This window comes from Lepisosteus platostomus, chromosome 11 (genome assembly GCF_059453375.1).
Source record: "Lepisosteus platostomus isolate fLepPlt1 chromosome 11, fLepPlt1.hap1, whole genome shotgun sequence".
In the NCBI taxonomy this organism is placed as follows: Eukaryota; Metazoa; Chordata; class Actinopteri; order Semionotiformes; family Lepisosteidae; genus Lepisosteus; species Lepisosteus platostomus.
Genome location: NC_142621.1, coordinates 28,752,939 through 28,774,004, shown reverse-complemented (window position 1 = coordinate 28,774,004; position 21,066 = coordinate 28,752,939). Strand labels below are relative to the sequence as shown.

General features: G+C 38.9%; 1 protein-coding gene across 1 annotated transcript; it reads right to left on the bottom strand.

The window, feature by feature from the left end:
- Positions 1 to 159: 159 nt before the first annotated feature.
- On the bottom strand, positions 160 to 15,084 carry LOC148652351 (uncharacterized). Its single transcript, XM_088599021.1, has 13 exons — positions 14,978 to 15,084; positions 14,342 to 14,653; positions 11,141 to 11,337; positions 9,927 to 10,105; positions 9,252 to 9,332; positions 8,485 to 8,663; positions 5,954 to 6,146; positions 5,047 to 5,138; positions 3,104 to 3,260; positions 2,426 to 2,548; positions 2,003 to 2,118; positions 1,423 to 1,504; positions 160 to 1,017 (listed from the first exon to the last, which is right to left on the bottom strand). The coding sequence occupies exons 1-13, from the start codon at positions 14,995 to 14,997 to the stop codon at positions 931 to 933; spliced, it is 1,818 nt and encodes a 605-aa protein (XP_088455147.1). The 5' UTR covers positions 14,998 to 15,084; the 3' UTR covers positions 160 to 930.
- Positions 15,085 to 21,066: the final 5,982 nt, after the last annotated feature.

The following is a 21,066-nucleotide window of genomic DNA, read 5'->3' as shown; positions in this document are numbered from 1 at the left end:
CCAATTGGTGCACTTCATAATTTTATTTTGTCACATACCTAGTCTTGTTAGTCTATAGCCTCAATAGTATGACCACACAGACACACCCTGGTTAAAGACAGTGTCCAGAAAAATGTGATCTGATTTTTTTTATGACAAGAAAAACAAAGACACACCAAAAAATGTGACCTGATTTAATCAGAACGGAATATCCCAGAATTCTTTCTCCTTGGACAATGTTAACCGCAACAGAGAAGTCATGAATTTGTTATATACAGTTTATTTACTGAAGTAATTTTCAGGGGAGTATCTCAACAACCCCCTGTGGTATTACAATCAGATATCAGATCTCCATTCTCTACCACTAACACCTTCTTTAAAAAAAAATTCTAAAAAAATAGGGTTATTCACAACATTTATCCTATTTAGTTTAGAAGTGTTGTACATTTATTAAAACTGATTTAACAAAACAAATTAAAGAAATCTGGAGTCATTTTTGACTTTGCCTGAATGGATTTGACCTGTTGTATGTGACACTTCAGAAATAACTGAAAGGCAGGGATAAAATAAGCAGAAATAGCTAGTGTACCATGTGAGGAAGTTCTTATGCATATGCAATGGTCCATGCTAAACACCCATTGATGGTAATCACATAGGGTGACCAGAGCTGTACTTGGGACTATACAACTCCCTGTAATACTGCTTGAATTCAGAGCACCATACGAAATACACCTTATGTGTGCTTTATTTGTTGTTCTCCAGAAATGGCCTTTTCATTACAAATTAAAAAACAGATCAAACCTTCCCTGATCTGTGTATATACAATTTCATGGGTTACCTAGATTATAAAAACATTACATTAATCATGGAGATCACAAAGTCTGCAGCCATCTTTGAAAATCAGCCTTTTGTTTTAAAAGCACTGCACTGAAGTGCTGTTACATAGCAGCGTCACATTCGGAGAACAGGAGAGACCTCTCTCCCTCTTGAGATCTGATAGGTTTGCTGTTTAATGATCTGCAAACATTTGCTCAAAACCTGGAGAGAAAGAAACAAAATATAAGTGTGGGGAAGGATAAGGCTGTGAAAGATAGTATGCACACCATAGTATCTCACAGTCTCTGTGACTGAGGATGGTAAATCCTAATTAAAATGTATGAAACAGCTGTGCAATGAGTTTATCAGTTAAATTAATGTTTTACTTTCCTGAACAGTTTGCATCACTGACTTCAAAGGCTTAACAAATTTCTAGGGCATTCAAAATGAACTAAAATGCATCTAAAAAGCAGTTATGTCTCCATTGAGCTACTTTTTCAGCAACCTTAGTGGCTGTTGTCAAAATGGCATTTCATACTAAGCATGTTAGTGTAGAAAGGGGAAACTGATTTGCTGAATTTTGTCACTTGACAAATGGATCAGTGCAAGGTACCAATTCAAGTTTACCTTCCTGGTATCCTGAGGCAGTATCACTCCATCATCCCAGACCCTCCCTGAGGAAAAGAATGCAGAACTCTCTTCTTCCAATCTAAAGAGGTGAAACAAGACTCTGAGAGAAGCAGGCGACAAACCCTTCTGCATTCTTCTGCAGCCTAAATACGTAATCTGTATGCAGTCTGGTCAGCTGCAGATTTAAAAGAATAATGAGCTACTTATGTTCAGGTCTGGGAAGCACAAACACCACAAAAAGTAGGAAACCTAAATAAATCTATAATAAAACATGGTTTCTAATGGTTGATATTGTTTACCTTCAGCACTAATGAATTGGGTTTGGAAATACCTTTGAAATGAACCACCTGTGAGACAAATGAAGTTACATTTTAATGCTGCTATAGTAGTCACACTGCTTTCTTGCAAAAAGATCATGTTACAGTAACTCTAGTCATTTTCTAGATTTCTGCTTGTTGTCATTTCACATTTCACCTAAATTAACATTTGATAATTTATGGTTAGTGCAATTCAGGCTGAATATAAGATTGTAAACAAGAGACCTATTATTGTAGATTGTAAACTCTAATGCACCTACTGTTGGTGGATGTTTGCCCCTTCCTCTTCAGGTACTTGCAAATGCTTAGGTCCCACAATCGACATCCTGGCGTTGGGCCACAAGAACAGAAAGTTGGGCTCAAACGACCTGCCACACTACAAATAAAAAAGTCAGTCGTCATTTGTCATTCCTGTTTTACTCTGTTGAGTGAATGATTAAAGGATAATGGCACTACTGTGCTGGAAGGCTTTCTGCTCCAGTTCAAAATTTACTTCCCGTTCTTCTAATCCAAGTAAGCTCCAGCAGTGTAATGACCCAGTTTCACCTAGGCTGCCTTTTGCTTTATCTGCAAACTGAGAATTCAACTAACGACGAGAAACTGGAGAAAAGAAAGACAACAGTTTTGGAAACCACTCAGTTTGAAATTTGTAGGACTGCTTCAAATCCTGGAGCGTTGTGTACCATAGCGTAACTTTCCACTCCGTGACAGCCTCCTACTACCACAGTTATCTTTGGAGTCGACGAACAGGCCAAAGCCGCCATCATGGAGCCCTGAGCCTTCAGTCTGTTGGTGTTGGACTCTGCCTGCACAAGTGAGGAAAGATTTTACTGCCACATCTAAAAATACATTCATCAGCATGCAGTGCAACAAGAAGTCAAGTTCAAAACTCCTTGTCTGAAGACATCTTTTCCACTTTTCACTAAGTAGAGGTCAGAAAGCCACCATCAAGTAACATGTTTGCAATTGCTGGGTAAAAGTATTGATTTGATTCAAATCTAAGCTTTCTTCAGTATTACATGAGCTTGAAACTTAGCACGTTTGCACCTGTAGAAAATACCAACACCACTATTGCTGTCACATTAAAGGAAAAACTTGACTGGTAAAACTACCAGTAACTTACAGTACATGGTCCAATTTGTGGAAAAAAACCACAAAACAATGTTCTCTCACTTTTTCAGTTGAGGAGATTATATTGTGTCGTCAACATTAGAGAGTTATAGTAAGACAGACAAATAATGCTAAATTCAAAAGACATTTTAAATGATTAAATTAAAAATGTAGACTGCTGTGAACAATATAGAAGCACTCTTTGCAAAGATGACGGCTCACTGTTGTTCTTTTTCCTCACGAAGAAGTACCTGGGAGTCCGTCAGTGTCGGTGATGAATACGGAGGGGTATTTTGTAAGAATATAATTGGGATCTCTCGCTGATCACAGAGCTGCACAAAATGGCTGCCCTTGAGAGCTGCCTCATATGTCAGCTCGCCATTGCTCGCTACCATCCCGACTGGATGTCTGCGAAAAACACAAAAGAGGCATGTATAAGTCAACAGTGAGCTGTATGACAATTTAGAACTTTGCACTGTTTTTTTCTGAACTTATCTTAGTATTTCTCCCAAAATGTCCTCATCAGTCTCAACACTTATGCAAGCTGCGCTGTATACTGTGCCATCTGCCTGATGCAGCAGTTAAAAAAAAACCCTTTTTTGATGTAATAATAGTAATATATATTTTCCAAATTGTTAAAGAGCCTTGTGGTGGTGCAGATGCTCTCAGTTTTTTGTAGGTGCCATTGATATTACTCATACATAGGATTAACATTTCTTAAATTTATTTTGAAGGAGCTTAACTGCTGATACTGATAATAAATAATATTAGATTAGAAAATAATGATTTTATCTCAAATCACTTTTTTCACATTATTGTCAAAGATAATCCAATTCCTTAGATGAGTTAAATTTTACTTGGCAAGTACTTTATTGTCCCCTTTTTCTGATCTAGAACAAGACAAAAACAAGTATTTGTTATCCTGTAAAGTCTGAAAATCCCCTCCCCAGTTTCCACCGCCTCAAACAAAACCCTTGAGCTTCTAGTACATTCTGCTGCCATGGCAACAGCAAAGTCTAAGACAGAAGCTCCTCATTAATATAAAAAGAAGTCTTTACGAACACCAATGTCTCTTGAAGGGTTTAATCCTTCCTAGATTAAAAACATCATTATTTTGTTTTTAATGTAATATACATTCTACTAAACGTGGAATACAATTCAATTGTAATACTATATGCACCTTCATGTAAAAGTTTACTGACAGAAAATCAGACCTTATTTCCATAGAGGATTAAAGTTCTTGCAAAAAAGAAGGTTAACAGAAAACATCAGGTGGTAGAAGGTTAAGAGTGCTGGACCCTACAACTGGGCTTTCAGTTCCAAGCCCTCAAATTGTTAACAAACTGTTGATATTACTAATTAACAAGTGAGGACTGCAGACCTAATACTAAATACATTTAATTACTTTATTTGTCTAATTTTCCTTTTAATTAATACAACCACTGGACTGTGTAACTAGGAAACTAGACTTGAGGACACCTGATTCCAAATCACCGGATATCCTGGGGACAGTTTGGAGAGAATATTCCATTTGGTGTGCAGGATTCAATGGGACTTGAAACTACAAAAATCGAGTTTCAAAATCCAATGTAGAGTCAAGATAAGAAATCCAGGTTCTTAGCCTCTTCTGTTTGTAACAGAACACAAGAGACATCCAAAGCTGGAGTCAGAACGAAGTCCAAAGAGAAACACAATGTAGGAAAGCAAAAAACAAATGTAATTTAAAAAAACTAATAGCATGTTTACTGTTAAGGTACATCAAAGATTTATGAAAGTTTCCTTCTGATGTGTCAAAATGAAATGCAAATTACAAAAGTGCGCTTTTTGTTACTGTGTAATTAATTATCAAAGATTATTGACTGGAAGTGCATTTAAACTGTGAACAGAAGACATTTTACACAAGGGGTTGTGAGTGTCTAGAACAAGCTGCCCAGCCATGTTGTTGAAGCAATACCCTGGATTCTTTCACGAAACAGCTGCATAAGATCCTTACTTAATTAATCACCAAACAGGTGGAAACATGCATTTCCTTTGCTACCTCTGCAGGTCCAACTAAGGGCATGCATTTCTGAAACCTGGACTGGAGACCCCAATCCAATCCAATAACAATTCCAAAGCTTCAAGAATAGAAATTGTTCAGGTATTGACTCTAAAGTTGCAAACGTATAAAAATTTGATGCTTCAGATTTCTTACCCTTCGACCTTTGCAAAACCAGTTACAAGCGTTGTCCCGTATCGTGCTTTGAATTCCTGAAATCTGCTTCCATCTGTCAGACGATTAAGGATCTGGGAAAAGGGAATGATAGTATTCCCTCTGAGACCAGAAACCCATTAGTTTAACTGTGCAACTGATTTGAAATGTTGAAACTGATTGAAACTTTTTTAATGTTGATAGATCAAGCATTAAAAAGAAACACAAGAAGGATTATGATGACAATACATATAAATTGGGAAATATGGAAATGCACATATTAAAGCATCTTCTGTTTCACTAACTATACTGGATTCCATAGACGGTGAAAAACAACCATCATAACAATAGAAATGAGAAAACAGACTGCTTACACCCTGAAAGACGTATGTCACATTTTATAGCTTCAATTTTATTGCTTCATCGTTGTTTCTGTAGTTAAAAAAGGTTTAAACATAGGATATGATAACAGTCTTATGGACATAGCCCACAGTATCTCCCTCACAAATGGCATGACATTATTAATCAATGTCAAATAGCCTCCATTTTCATATTTTAGATTACAAAATACAATTTTATACATATACAGTAGTCCTCAGCAGAAAATATTACTCACTTAAACATTCAAAAGGGTGAATTTTCTAAATGCTTTAATTGTGAATCACTTTTTCCCCGCAAGAGGTTGGCTTTCAGGAGTCATATTAATATCTCAGTGGGAGCCTAGGGATTTTATCTCATAATCTGCATACATCTAATTTTATCTTGATTAACTGTTCGAAAAACAATTCTGCGAATGTGTATAAAAAATGATTTAGTCTAAAAGCAGAAGCTAGACAACTGCCTGGCAGGCTCAACACGACTGGGAAACCAGGGTATATGAAGTCCTTGTCCTGGCATGTTCTGTTCTCACCAGCTTGACATCCAGGCTGTGGGTGTAACTGCATGGCGCCAAGCTGTTCAGCTCTTCTCCACTGTGCAGTGGCTCATCCGTCTCCTCAGCCTCCTCTAGGGGGAGCTCAAAATTGAGGGTGGAGATGATGTTTCTGGCACACTCATACGCCTCCTTTTCCGTAGCAGCAAAGTGATCCACACAACCACTCACTCTGAAAAGAGGAACATGTACTTTAAGCCAGTAGATAGATGTGTTATCTCTAGTACTCACTGTAAATCCCAAAGCTTCTAAATTGTTTTCCAAACAACTAGCCTAACTGGATAGCCTCCAATGCATTATTTCATTAGCATTCAGAATTAGATTTAGATATTGTTTCCCTTGATATGAAACTACTGATTTCATCTGATTACAACATGGTGTATTTGGTTCCAATCTACAAAACCACACAGAAGAGAGGTCAAGTCGAATGCAAGGCTGGTTCTGGTCTGGAACGATGACTCTGTACAGCGACCTGCAGAATTTTTCTAATTCTTTAACTCATTACGTGTTTAAGCAATCAAGTTCAGATCTTGACAAACTGACAGTTACATACATCCTATTTAGGTAACTTTTTGTGAAAATTCTGTTATACATCTGAAATATTCGAATGTATTCCCTAATAAGCCCTGGAATGCAAAATCTCTCAAATCGCTCTAAATATAAAAAAAGGGGATTTTGTTTCACCTAGAGGATGATGTTTTGAGTAGGGAGGCTCAAACGAATGTTAAAAGAGAGTTTAAGGTGGATAAATTACTGTTTAAAGATAAAGTTGAGGGTGAAATAAGTAATGGTATGTATGGTGCATGAGTCAATGGTGGGAATGTAAAAGAATGGAGGCAGAAGCTTAGCACAAGCAGAAAATCAAATGCTGACTTTGCTGATGAATTAAATTAACTTGATTTAAATAGTGAACTCAATGTTTTTAGAGGTAGGATCTCTAATTGTGCTATTAACATTGATGTTTTAAAGTCTGTAAGTTGCTAAGCCATGTTGAAGAGCGAAAGAGTCCAGGTCCTGCTTCTGTTGGGGGTACAGTACTGAAAAGGCATGCTAGACAGCTGTGTGGCATTTTTACATTATTGCCCAATTGTCACTGATTCAGCAAAACGTTCCTAGGATCCTAGTGGCAGAATTCAAATCTCCTAGTTCACTCAATGAATATATACCAGTAGCCCTCACGTCACTGGTAATGAAAACATCTGAACAGATTGTGAAAAATGAGATTGTGGCAAAGTACAAGTTAGATCTATTTCCGTTTGCTTATTAGAGCATGTATGGGCATAGAAGATGCTATCATATACCTTCTTAATCTTGAGGAATATAAAACTCATGCTAGGTTGCAGTTCGTGAATTTTTCCTCAGCATTTAATTGTATTCAACCTTAGGCAACTAAGCTATAGTCTAATTTTGGTCTTGATCTTAATCTCATTAGCTGTGTTAGTGATTTCCCTACAGACAGAACTCAGAGGGTAAGAGCTAGCAATGCTTTGACTATCTGTATTCTGCCACAGGTTCCCCCCAGGAATGTGTATTGTCTCTCTTTCTCTTTGTTTTATATGTACATAACTGTAAGAATTATTTGACGTTGATCGTCTCTAAGACGAATGACATGAACATTTATTTCAGGAAGAAACCTCAGACCCCCACTCAAACCCTCTTCATGGGAGAATCAGTGGAAATGGGAGACAAAGGTATTTAGGTACTTTTCTAGACTGCAATTTAAATTCTGAGGAAAATACTGATCTTCAAAAAAGGAAAACAGCATCTATTTTTAGGTTGATAGATAATTCATTGTTGATCATGTTTTATCAGTCTTTAGCTGAATCTGAGTTCACGTTTACCCTGATTTACTGGTTTGGGAATCTATATCTGAGGAGTAAGAACACACTGGGGAATCTTGTGAAGCTATGTTAGAAAGACAGTGGTGCTGATCTTTCGGGCCTATCCCACATCTATCAGTTATGAGTTTTGCATGAAGCATATTCCATCCAAGAAGACCCTTCATGTCCTTTGTTTAAAGAATTCCAACTACTCCACTCAGAACGCAGATCTAGATTTCCCAATAAAAGGAGAAACAAGTTTAAGTTCTCACATTCATACCTGTAGCCATAACCCTGCTCAACAGATGATTCTCTTGTGTACGTTTATATGTATAGTTAATTAGTGTGTTTCTCCTTATATTGCCTTCTGCTGCAAAACAAATTAGCCCTTGGGTATAATAAACCCTCTACATCTTTCTTAGAGCAAGCCAACCAAGAAACAAGAAAAAGCTCACAGTCAAAATCTGACACCACCAGATAGTGTCCCAGAGACAGTCAACATGGTAATCAAATTGGTCACCTTAAGAAATGGAGGAATCACCTGAACAAATTATTTTTGTGCTCAGGTTTTATATTTTTAGAGGCATGCCTGTTTGCAGGGCTATGTATTTTCTTTTCAGGATGGCTACCGTTATGTCAGAGCTCTGTTTGCTCTATGAGAACCTCTGAGGACGTGCACAAATCTCTTACTCCGCATGAAGTCTAGCTCCTCCCAGCTCCTCCGGGGTCACTTCCTCTCCAGTAGCTGCTTTCACCAGAGGAGGTCCACCCAAGAATATTGTCCCAATTCTTTCCACCATTACAGTCTCCTCCGCCATGGTGGGGATATAGGCACCGCCTGCTGTGCAGGAGCCACACACCACTGCCACCTAGAGGCCACACACCACCATGTCATGAATGCCGTCTGGGTTGTGTGCTGATGTTATTCAAAAGGTTCTATTTTTAAGCTAAACTAGTTCAAGTAGATAGCTGTGTCAGCATGCCTAGGCTGCAAAGGAAGGTTTATTCCACGCTGAAAAGAGAAGAAAAGAAACAACATTTCGGCTGTGGAGCCTTCTTCAGGTGTCAACCGAAGAAGGCTCCATAGCCGAAACTTTCTCTTTTCAGCGGGAAATAAACCTTTACTTGTTCCTTATTTTTATGTTATACTTCTAACCAAAGTTAAAATAATCTGCTATGTGGCAAACCCCATGTTAATAGCTCTTTTGCTGTAATTTTCAAGTGTTCATAGGAAATTTGGGGTTATCTAGGAAACCACTAATCTTCAACCATTCAGAAGAAATCAGGAGCTCAGGAGATTTTAATCATGTAATTTATACATGCTGCACATACCTTTTTAAGAGTCTACTCATGGCTCAATGTTGTAGCACTTCATACATTTAAGTGAACAAATATTTTAAATGTAACCATTTTTAAAAGCAACTTAGTGAAAAGTTTATTTTGTCATTCTCTCATACCTGAGGGATCTTCATGGCTGACATGATTGCTTCATTGTAGAATATACGTCCTCCATGGTTTTTGTCTGGAAAAAGTTCAGCCTGTCAATGTAATTCAGAAAAGTCCCAGCGTTAGATTATGTGTCTCAGCTCAGAGCAGCCGTTTCTCACTTTTTCACCTAATCTGCTGAGCAGTGGGTCTGGTTAACAGGATCTGCCAAATGTCACTCAGCTGGGTAGTGTAGAAAGTAAGGATGTTCTTTATATTAGTGAGCAAATGAAAGCAAAGAGTAAAATTAAGTATTTTCTTTCTGTAATCGTTGTTGTCCTTATTGGAACAATCACTTTTCTGTCTTGCTACTTTTTTAGAATAAAATTTTCTGGAGAAAAGTTTCAGTACTGGAAAAAACTTTTAAAACCTAGACATGAAATGTAGTATTCTCCTTAGCAACAGCCTCCAGAGTTGATATTTTAGCACACAAGAAAAGTATGTTTTAGTTATATTCCATAGACGAGCGATTGGTTGTCCAAACCTGGGAGATGCTAAGACATAAATCATTTTCTATTCAGCATTATTAAGAAACTGAATAAATACCTTATGCAAAGGAGCAAAAGTGCCCTTTATGAGGGCTGTCTGTATTCACACAGGAGAAACCCACAGTGATTATGGAAGTTGAGTCACTGCATAAGCCCTACCTGAAGAGGAAGAAATGCACCCCCACTGTCTACTAAATACACACAGGGCAGGCGGTTCTGAATGGCCACATCCTGGGCTCGTAGTTGCTTCTTCACAGAAATGGGGTAGGCTGTGCCACCCTTCACCGTGGCATCATTGACAATAAACACACACCACAGCCCACTGATTTTACCTATGCCTACCAAAGACATATGAGAAGGAAAGAAGTCAAATGAAACTCTATGCATGAATGTTAATAGAAAAACATATTTTAGATACTGGGGGCATGAAATGAATGATTAATGTGGAGGTCCAAGTCTGGTGTCCTGTCCAGGAGTATGTAGTCACATCAGACATTTCATTTGTTGTGATTCACGGCAACTTGACATCACATCAAGTCCCGGAACCTCAGGGCAATGATCAATGATCAAGTCTTAGGCAAACCAGTAACCTCTTGACCTTTGGCCCCTGTCTGTGTTCAAGGTGGAAGACTAGCCAAGACACCCAGCTTAAAATCTCTGGGAAACATCCAATCCATGTCCAGCATCACCTTCTTTTAGCTTTTAATTTCAATTAATTTGAAGAGCATATCCACATTTAGCAACTTAAATCCCCAAACACACCTGCTTCTAACTACTTTTAGAACTACTTTTTTTTTTGGCCATGGCCACATTTCAATGAGTATATCTTTATAAAATAAGAAAACTGTTATATACAACAAAAAGGATGGCAGGTTCAAATCACAACAGGTTAAGCCCCACGTCAATATTATTTGGTTTTACAACAAACCAAGCAACTGTAGTTTGTCGATGTTGGTGCGTGCACCACAATACCAGCAGTTTTACCTTTACAAGATCAGCGGCATTCAGTCACGCATCACAGACAAGCACCTGTGTCCCTTACCTCCCAAATAGCAAGAGGGGCTCTCCACAGAAAGAAAAAAAATTCTGAGGGTACTTTTCTCCCTGAGAACATGCAAATGTGCAAATGTCCTTGAATCCCATAAATAATACATTTGACATGTAACAGTTGGATCTGGTGGCCCAGAGGTAGGAAGCCAGTGTATTCTAAGTCTTTACAAATTAATGATTTGTACTGGCGTCCTGCAAGTAGGATTGCCAGGTCTGTTCATGTGAAAAACTGAACTTAGTTTGCAGTCTTATCATGGCCCGTGATTTTAGGGCACTGTAAAGTACAATGAAGGTCACACATGTGCAAAATAATGGAACTGTACCCGATATACATCCGGCTGAGGGCACATCCCCATAGGGCATTCCCAGGCCAGCGAAGGGAGACAGCTCCAGGTAATCCTCGTCGTCCAGCAGTAGCCTGAGCCTCTCCCGGACAAACAGCTTCTTGTTCCTCTGCGTGTGCCTCACAATCGCACTCTCGCCACCTCCCTTTCGCACCTTCTCCATGCACTCCCAATACCTGGAGAAGACAACCTGTTTGTGTGCTGGTCCATGTCTCCCCCACAGCTGGCTCATTGTCTCAGGCAGGGGCGGCCACCATACCCAGTCCTGGAGAACCGTGGTGCAGCAGAATTTACGGCCACCTTTAATGAGTCAGTTATTAAAAACTTGAAACAAGTCTGTTTTGAGCACATAAGAGAGTGCTTATTGAATTAAGCCGTTTCGCAAAAACGAATGTCCCAATGTCTTGGGCTAAATGCAAACGGGAAGGGCTTTTAAAACTGAGAACAAGAGGTACTGCTTTACCCAATGATGCCAACAAGCTACCCAGCCATGTTTTCGAAGCCAATAACCTGGTTTCGTTTAAGAAACACCTGGGTGATATACTTGGATTGCTTAGCTACTATTTACAAAACAGGCTAGATAGGTTGAACGGCCTCCTCCACTGTTCTTACAGTCTAATTTAACCAATTACTAATCTACTTTGATCTATTCAATTGGTCTTGATGATTGATGATTGATGATTGATGATTGATGATTAAAAGGCGGCCTGTAAGTAGGATTGCTAGATTTGTTCATTTGTATAACTGAACATAGTCTGCTGTCTTGTCACAGCTCATGATGCGCCACTGTCATTAATGAAGAGGTGTTGGAGGCCATAACCTGTGTACAAATCTAAAGAAATTACAAAAATGCAAACTTAACATGAGACTACTGTAAAAAAATCTACAACTGGAAGGTAGGAGGGGGATTATTAGGGGTGTAACCTCGGCGTCCTGGCCAAATTCCCATTGGCCTTTACCAATCACGGCCTCCTAATAATCCCAATCTATGAATTGACTTCATTACTCTGCTCTCCTCCCCACTGATAGCTGACACTGATGTGTGGTGAACGTTCTGGCGCACAATGGCTGCCGTCGCATCATCCAGGTGGGGTTGCACATTGGTGGTGGTGGAGGGGAGTCCCCATTACCTGTAAAGCGCTTTGAGTGGAGTGTCCAAAAAAGCGCTATATAAGTGTGAGCAATTATTATTATTATTAGGAAGTCTCCAATCACACATATTTTCTTGAACTTCGTCATAATAAACAGCGTCAATTTTTTTAAAAGAGGGCTTATTGCTCCTGATAGTGTCAAATATATCATACATTTTACCTTAAACTTTAGTTTAAGAATTGTAGATATGCACATGCTTTCAAAGAAAATTTTAATCATTGCAAACTATGTGAATTACTTCTGCCTGGATGGTAGATAATACTGCCAACAGGACAATACCCTAATCTCTAAAAAACCGAACAGTCTGGTAGAAAACTGAACATCTGGGATATCTACTAATAAGAGCAGCTGAACTGTGGTTCCTTTCTTGGTCATTGTTAAAACACTGTCATATATAAGCCATCTCCAGTATTGTACCGTAATACAGTAAATTTAATCAAACTGATGTAATAAGTATTTCATTGCACTTGTGCATATGACAAATAAACTGAACTAATTAAACTGATGATTACTGAAGACTCTTAAGTACTCATAATCTAAGTACAGTATACAATATGTTAAGGGTAATGTCATGAAAATTGTTTTGGCATAAGCTTTAAGTCAGTGGTTCCTAAATATGGTCTGAATACATAATAAAAATAAATCACAAGTCTAGGTTAACATGCAGATCAATTAACGTCATCATCTAGCACTGGCAATTTAGAGTGCTGCTGAATTTTTTTTTACAGAGACAGCTGTCCTCCAGGACCAGAATTAGGAATCACAGCTTCCAAAGGTTGTCAAGCAGCAATGTTGATACAGTATATACACTGATTGGCCAATTTATTAGGTTGAATATTGGTCTCCATTTCCCCTCAGAACTTTCTGAATTCGCCAGGGCATGGATTCAACAAGGTGTTGAAAGTGCAGGCTAGCTAGCCCATGTCAGCTCCAATATGTCCCATAGCTGTTGGAAACTAGCTGGTGGTGGATCTCTACTCTACGCATTCCACAGATGCTCGACTGGATTGGTACCTGGTGACTGGCCACAGCATTAAACTGAATTCACTGTCATGTTGAGGGAATCAGTCCAGGACTTTCGTAGCCTTGTGGCATGGAGCTTATTCAGCTGAAAAAGCCCACTTGTATGAAGAGACCCAAAGTGAGCCACCAAAACACACCCCACACCATCACACTACCACCACCATCAGCCTGCCTTGTGGACACAGACAGGATGGATCCATGGATTAATGGAATTTATGCCATATTTTGGTCTTCCCATCTACAGAACCAGGATTCACCCGACCAGGTGATGTTTTTCCAATTCTCCAGTGTCCATTGTTTGTGTTCTTTAGCCCACTTTTTTGTTTTTCACCGACAGGCTTAAAACTTGGTTGGGTCATTGGCTGTCATACCCCATCCATGACTAGGTACGAGTTGTGCATTCCAATATGCCTCTTTCAGCACCACTGTTGTACTCAGCTGTTAGTTGGCTGACTGTAGCAAATCTCTATCTGTTACTCTGTATGAGACTCTGTCAGCTTTCTGCCAGCCCCTTTCATCAACAGTCTGTTTCAGACCACAGGAGAACCGCCATTAACCGGATGTTGTTTGCGTGGTGGAACATTGTCGATACAGCCGTGGCACTGTCATGTGTGACCCCAGCAGAGTAGCTGTTCCGGTTGCATCTGGCGCCCGCTATGATGCGTTCATAATCACTTCTATTGTCTTACTGATTCTACCTCTGAATTGCACACAGGCAATCCAGTGGGTACAAGCCTACTTGGTACCTATACTGGTACTTTAAAGCAGGTACCTGCCTACGTGCTTTAAACAGCACTATCTGCACATATGATGCTGTCTCTGATTAAGCCGGTGTCCCTAACAAACTGGCCACTCAGTATATATTTGCTCAGCTCAGCAAACCTTGACTCGTCACAGCAGATGTAAAAGCCACTACTGATCTCAATTTACTTTTTTTCTTTTAAAAATGAACATTTACTGCTATCGTGCAACGACAGGCAGTTGCGACAATTTCTCGGAGCTTACCTTTGGTGACAGACTTCGCTATTGCGCAAATTTGCTTCGCATACATGTCTATGGATTGGGTGAATAGTACCGTCTAAAACGGGAAATATACTGGGCAGTCGTCTTCTTCTCGAGTCACTGCTCAGGAAGCGATTTGAAAGCTGTTGGTCTCGCCTTTGAGCGGCCGGTGTGAAAGGCTGCACATCGGGGTTCGACACTGCGCAGGTGTGTGCACAACCCAGGCACCACCTGCGCGTTCTTACGCGTTCGCTGACCACACTGGTCCGTAGTTTGGGGGATACTGTCTGCAAACAACTGAAAACCGACTCCGCCCTGAGAAAATAAATGAAAAATAAACTTATGAATAACTTTGTTGCTGTGTTCACACCTACTGATTTTTAAATGCACATTGTTAAGTACAAAAGAGTGTTTTTAAAAAATATTTCAAATATCATGAATTTAAAATAGTCTAGTAATGATGGATGGTTGCTTTTAATTTTTGACATGTTTGTCACTGATTACTTCTAAGTTCGCGAATCCAAAGGTCACAGTTTGTATTTGCTCCGCCGCAAACGATATGAGAATAAAGTTGTCGAAATGGCAGGGATAAAAATCTCTCGAGATGTATTCTTGTTGCAAATCTCAATTGATACATACCTTACTATGCATTTGTACATAGTTTTTGTTTTGCAGTAGTGGTGTCGCTACTATCGCACTGTACTTACAAAACAAATTAGCAGTCTATCTTTTGTGTTACACCAATAACAGACCGGCTGGAAACAAGGTTTTAAAACTACAGTATGATGACAGAATAGAACAAACGGAATCTTTTAGATTCTACTCTTTGCCTTTTAAAACTGTTCTTTAAGCACCAAAAAGTATTTACAAACTACGTAAATTTACTGTACACCGATATGTTGTTTTCTGTGACGTGACACAATATCCCCCGCCATACTGTTCAAAATCGGACGTTTTCTTTGCTAATTTATGTGGTAGGAGTAAACTATTCTTTGCTGTAACAAGTTAGATTTACTTTTTGCTTTCGAAAATTGAAGCTCAGAAAAGAGATAACTCAGAAAAGCAGGGCATTCATTCCTTAGTTGTTGTTTTTTTTACATTCTTACTTCTTTACATCTTATTTACTAAGTTGTCATTGTACTCATATTTGACAATTCCACCTTTTTGTTAGAGCATACATTAATAGGGGAAGCATGAATTAACCTATGGTCAAGTATCAATAATTGTAATGGACACCCTTTTCCCAACATTAATGTTTCCTCATCTCTGCCTCCAGCCACACCATCACCCTTACAGCAGCCCCTTTGCTCATTCCACCTTGAGGGGGTTCAATTAGTGCATCCCCATGACCAGGCATCTCATTTTCTCTGCCTGATAGGTTAAAGTCAAATTGCAGGTTCAAATTATGGAGTCAATTCAGGTTTCAATACAGGAAATGAGAGTTCAACTAGAAGAAAAAAAAATATTAGTGCACAATGAATTCACAAGAAGCACGATTGGGAAACCTGAGCCTAAAGATCAAACATCTTTTGGTGACTCATGTAAGTAAACGGGCACATGCCTAAGATTAATGGGTCATGTCAGCCACATGATAATGATACTATAAAAGAACAGCATATGTCACTAGAAATCACAGTTCTGGGATATGTGCACTTGAAAATGTGATCATTAAAATTAATTGGGATTATAAGAGGGTATTAGGCATTTGTAGAAGCCACTGAGAAATGGTTCCAGAGACAGCGAGCCATGGTGTAATTTCCTGTTCAATAGAAGCTATCACTTGCTTACAAACATCCTGGATTCCAATTCTTAAATGAGGGATCTCATCCCTTAAATAGAAGCATGGAAACCAAACTCCACTGAAAACAAAGCAGAAAATGAAGCTTGTAGCAGAAAATCAATTAACCACACAGCTTGGGATTCAGTGGAAGGAAAATGCTGTATGAAACCGCTGCACATTTCAGCCAGTCCGACTACAGTTATCTTATCTGTGGTGTGGTAACGCAAGGCTGTCAGATGTCTAGCTGTAGTGCACTCCAGCACAGGATTTTACTGAACCAGCGGAAATCTGCGAGTCAGTCTGTCTTTTGCGGTGCAGCAGGGATTTGTGACAATGGATGATCTGAGAATGATAGTTTGTGAAGGAGCTGTGAAGTCTGCCTGATGAGTCAAGGATGTGTAATTCTGTCTGTTCTCAAATGGCCAAATGAACAGCAAGAACGCATTTTCATAGATGATGTTTAGTAGAATGGGCAGCACATTGGCTCAATGGATTGCATTGCCACCTCACAGTGCTGGGACCCTGGATTCAATTCTAGACCTGGAGGTCTATCTGTGTGGAATGTATATGTTCACCCTGGGTGCAGGTGGGTTTCCTCCTACACTCCAAGGACAAACTGGTTGATTAATTGGATTCGGGGAAAATTTGGCCTGGTGTGTGCGTTTCTGTCCTCTCTCCTCCAATGGACTGGTTTAGAAAAATATGTCAAATATAATTAATGTATTTTTATTTGTGACTATAAATATATACCTATATTGTATAAATCCAGTATTTTTTTATCCAACGTGATTTGTTCTTCAAGGTTAAGATATGTCCCCAGATCCTCACTGACTTTTACAGATGCACTACAGAAAGCACATTGACAGGTTGCATCACAGTGTGGTATGGCAACTGCAGTATTGCTGACAGAAAAGCCCTACAGCGGGTGGTGAAAACAGCCCAGTCCATCACTGGGGTTGCCCTCCCATCTATACAGGACATTTATGACAGACGGTGCTTGAGGAAAGCTCTAAGCATCATCAAAGACCCCACACATCCCAGCTACAGACTGTATGACCCTCTACCATCTAGAAAACGGTACCGGAGGATTTGGGCCCGGACTACCAGACTCAGAGACAGTTTTTACCCCCACACTATCAAACTATTAAACTCCCAGCCTCTCTCACTCATGATCTGAACCTCACAGTGCCTTCTTTCTTTCTTACCAAAAACTCACACATTGAAATCTACCTCTACCTTACATGTCAAAAAGCTCACTCCCCATAATTTCTATCCTTTTTTTTCATTCTGTTGATGCATGTTTTTACACATCTGATGTTGTTTTTGCACATTACCTGTTACCTTTCTGTTGTTTTGCACATTGCCTGTTGTCTCTGTCTTTCTTTTATTATACAATTGTATTGTTGTTGTTTTTTGTACTACATACCGTCTGAGAGCTAGCTAAATAGCATTTCGTTATACCATATACCTATATATGAGTATAATGACAATAAACTTGAACTTGAAATTGAACTTGATTTAATTTGGAAACTGAATCTGATCTTCCAATGACTGCGTTGCACTTGTGCCCCTAGAGGGAGCTATTTATTCATTTCGCCAATTGCATATCCCTGGATACAGACAATGTCTTGCAGTACCATTTGAAAGTGCTGTTTGCCGGCTCATCAATTGTCTAGGATGTACGCAGCAGATAACTTTCTCTTTCTCTTTTTAACTTTTTATATTAAAAGTGATTAACATCCCTATTCTTTGTGCCACCATTCCTTGATCAGCACTTTCAGTGGGCAACCAGTCAAATGTGGGTAGGGAGTGCAATCCTGTGAACTCAGAACTGATGCAATAGATTTTCTTGGAAAGAAAGATTAAGATAGAATTACAGTCAATCTCCCTGCATACACTGGATAGGGATCGACAAACCTTGGCTTCTTGGAGTTTAAAAGGGAACATATTTCTGGAATAAACTTGTGTGGTTATTGAGAACTTGTGTGTAGCACCTTTCTGGGAAAGAAGTGATGTGCTAGGCCACTATATTTCAAAATATAATGTGGTAATTGTTCCAGAAAAACAAGTTTACAGTAGTATTGCAAAACTATATAGGCGTGGTGGGGTCCATCTCCAAAGTTCACGTGTTACTGACTTGGCTGTGTGAAACACAGTAGTGAAGGTGATCTCTCACCAGATTTGTCAGCCTGCTGACTTGTCTATATTATATATACTGTGGAAGGATTGAAGTACAATTCCCTGTTTTTTCATTAGGAGATAGCAAAGGCATTTGTGGTCATTTCAAATTAGTTATTAATTTAAAAAGATCTTGAATGAGTCTGTTACGTGCTGTACCATGATTGCTTGGATTATTGAAAGGTATTAATGGTTTGGAGATGTTCCAGGAGCTTTGGTAATGACTATCTAGCATGTATGACGGCAATTACAATACAAGTGGACTGGATTCCATTGTACTTAATCAGCTGCAATTGTCAGTTGTCCATAAAAGTAAATAAAAGAGTAATCTGTTTAAAAGAATGTGAAAGAATAAATATATTGACTAAAAATGTGCATATTGCATGCTGACTGACAGGATTGGACTGAGATAGAATCATTTTCCTGTTTTGGTGAAACTGTATTTTATCTGTGTGCTAGTGGATATGCATTTCCATGTGTAATTGTTCCAAAAAGTAGATTAGCAGATTGTGAAAGAAGATCTACATGTTGAGACTATTATTGAAACCTTTTCTGTCCTCTGAAGAAAAAAAATATAATCTTGTTACACTCTTGTTACTCCTGTCTTGGAGGAGGATTTTATTCTTTGTCTGTGGGGGAGTGACTCCAGTTAACCTACTGTACATGACAGTTAACGTTACATGACAGCAGTGTGAAAGTGGTCAACACACAACATTGGAGGAAGAAAAGCAGCAGCTAACATTTGTCTTCGTGAGCTCCTACGTGGCAGCATTCAGGAAATGAAAAGGCTGGCTGAAGTCAGCTATTCCAAGAGCTTTCAGTCCCTGTGTCTGCAGCCAATGGAAAGATTTTCTGCTGTTTTGAAGCCACCCAGAAAACCACAGGAAAAGCCAGCCCTAAGCAGTCCAGGCTGATACAGGATACACATGATACACTGGCTTAATTCAATGGCACTTGAGATCAATCACAGATCAGGAATCTCACAGGCCAGGTGTGCTGTAGTAGTCACTTCTTGATCTGACTGTGTGGCATGAAGCTGTTGTCACAACACAGTGTGCACTGGGGATATAACCAGGTGAAATGTGCCTATCTTAGCTGGAAACATGTCACTACCAAACTTTTTACATTTGTACAGTAATCTTCATTATATATATATATGATCCGCTGTTAATGGCTGCAGGAATGGTGCCATGCATGAAGCATCAGTACTGCTGTGGTAACGTTTTCTGATGGTGGAGCAACTTTTGTTGGCTGTTTTCACCAGCAAAGTATTGATTGTATGTATAAAACACTGGAATACAATATCAATTAATACTCTGTATGCTTTTTTAATTATTTTTTCAACAGTGAAAGTGAAATCTCTTTATTAAACCTTTAAAAAAGTACTCCTTATTTTAGACCCTAGTTTTAGTTCAAATGGGTTCCAAATGTCTCTAATCCCTAAAATTTCTGTGTATGATGTACATACATATACAGGTATATGATGTACCTATATATGTTTAACTTTTTATATCAAATAATTACTTTTTAAAAAAATATTAAAAAGCATCACTTATACCTGCCTCAAAATCTTTTTGTAGTGGGTGCATTGCCATTTTATTGAATTGACATAAGTTCATTCATTATAATGATTTTATGTTATTAAAACAGGGGTCACAGTCTAGTACTGTGTGTGGTCACCACTGACAGCAATAAAAGCTGTGTGACATATGCTTTACAACCTTTTGCAGATGCTCTATTGTGGGTAATTTAATTAATTTAAAGCAAGTATTATCTTGAAATAATCTATGATTTGTGATCCATATGATTCAGTGCAGTTTGGTTTTCAGCAAACACTGTTACTACAAATTGTCAGAAGTCATTTTTTGTCTATGGAAACCCATTCCAGTATTTTTCTTTGTCTGGAGATGGTCCTTTGTCTTTCTGCATCCTACTACCATTTCAGATGAGCCGTGGTAGTTCAGATGGAAGAAAGTCTAGCTCCTGACCGGAAGGTCCTGGGTTCAATCCAAGGTAGGGGCAATCAATGTAGCTTACTCTAATTCCTTCCAGATGGCTCCCTGCTTTCCAGATGAGTACCGGGATCTAATCCTTATGGGGGTAATAGGCTGGCTGGAATGTGATGCTGACCACCTCCAGTGTCCGATGGTTGAGAAAACCACTTTGTCCCCCATTCCCCATGGGCCTTTATGGCCTGAAAAGGGGACCTAACCTACCTCCCTTTCAGTCCATGTGTGTGTACTACCATGTTTCATGGTACTTGAAAGGCAGACGCTATTGTACTTGAGAGGCAGATGCTAAATCTCAGATGACCATCATTATAAAGACAATATAAAAAAGAGTGAAAAACATAGGAAAAAGATTACATAAAACAATCATAATGTCTGCTTGTCAAAGTGTAAAACTACCAAATAACTATTTCTAGATCACAGTCAGAAAACTGTATATACTCTATTTTATTCCTTTTAACAAAAGATAATTGTTTGTTACTAATAATAGACTGAGATCTTTTGCCTACGTTAGTATGGTAACATGCAAACCTCCAAGTGGGTCATTTCAACTACACTATAATTGCTATGTATAATTGAATTTGACTAATTTTTGTTCCCAATGCTGTGGCTAGGAGAAAAGTCAGTGGTATGATGCCTCTGTTTTCATGCATTATTTTCTCATTTGTGCTGTTTATTGTATGCGCTTCACAAAAAATAATTAGCTTTTTCATACATGTATTTACTTGCAATAATGACCTCCAGCACACTTCTCTATTACT

Excerpts from the sequence above, each read along its gene's own strand:
- LOC148652351 (XM_088599021.1), bottom strand. The coding sequence starts at position 14,997 with ATGTACAAATGCATAGTAAG. Across the intron at positions 11,338-14,341 it reads AGCGAAGTCTGTCACCAAAG|GTATTGGGAGTGCATGGAGA; the intron begins GTAAGCTCCGAG and ends TGTCTTCTCCAG. Across the intron at positions 2,119-2,425 it reads GAGTGGAAAGTTACGCTATG|TGTGGCAGGTCGTTTGAGCC; the intron begins GTACACAACGCT and ends TTTTATTTGTAG.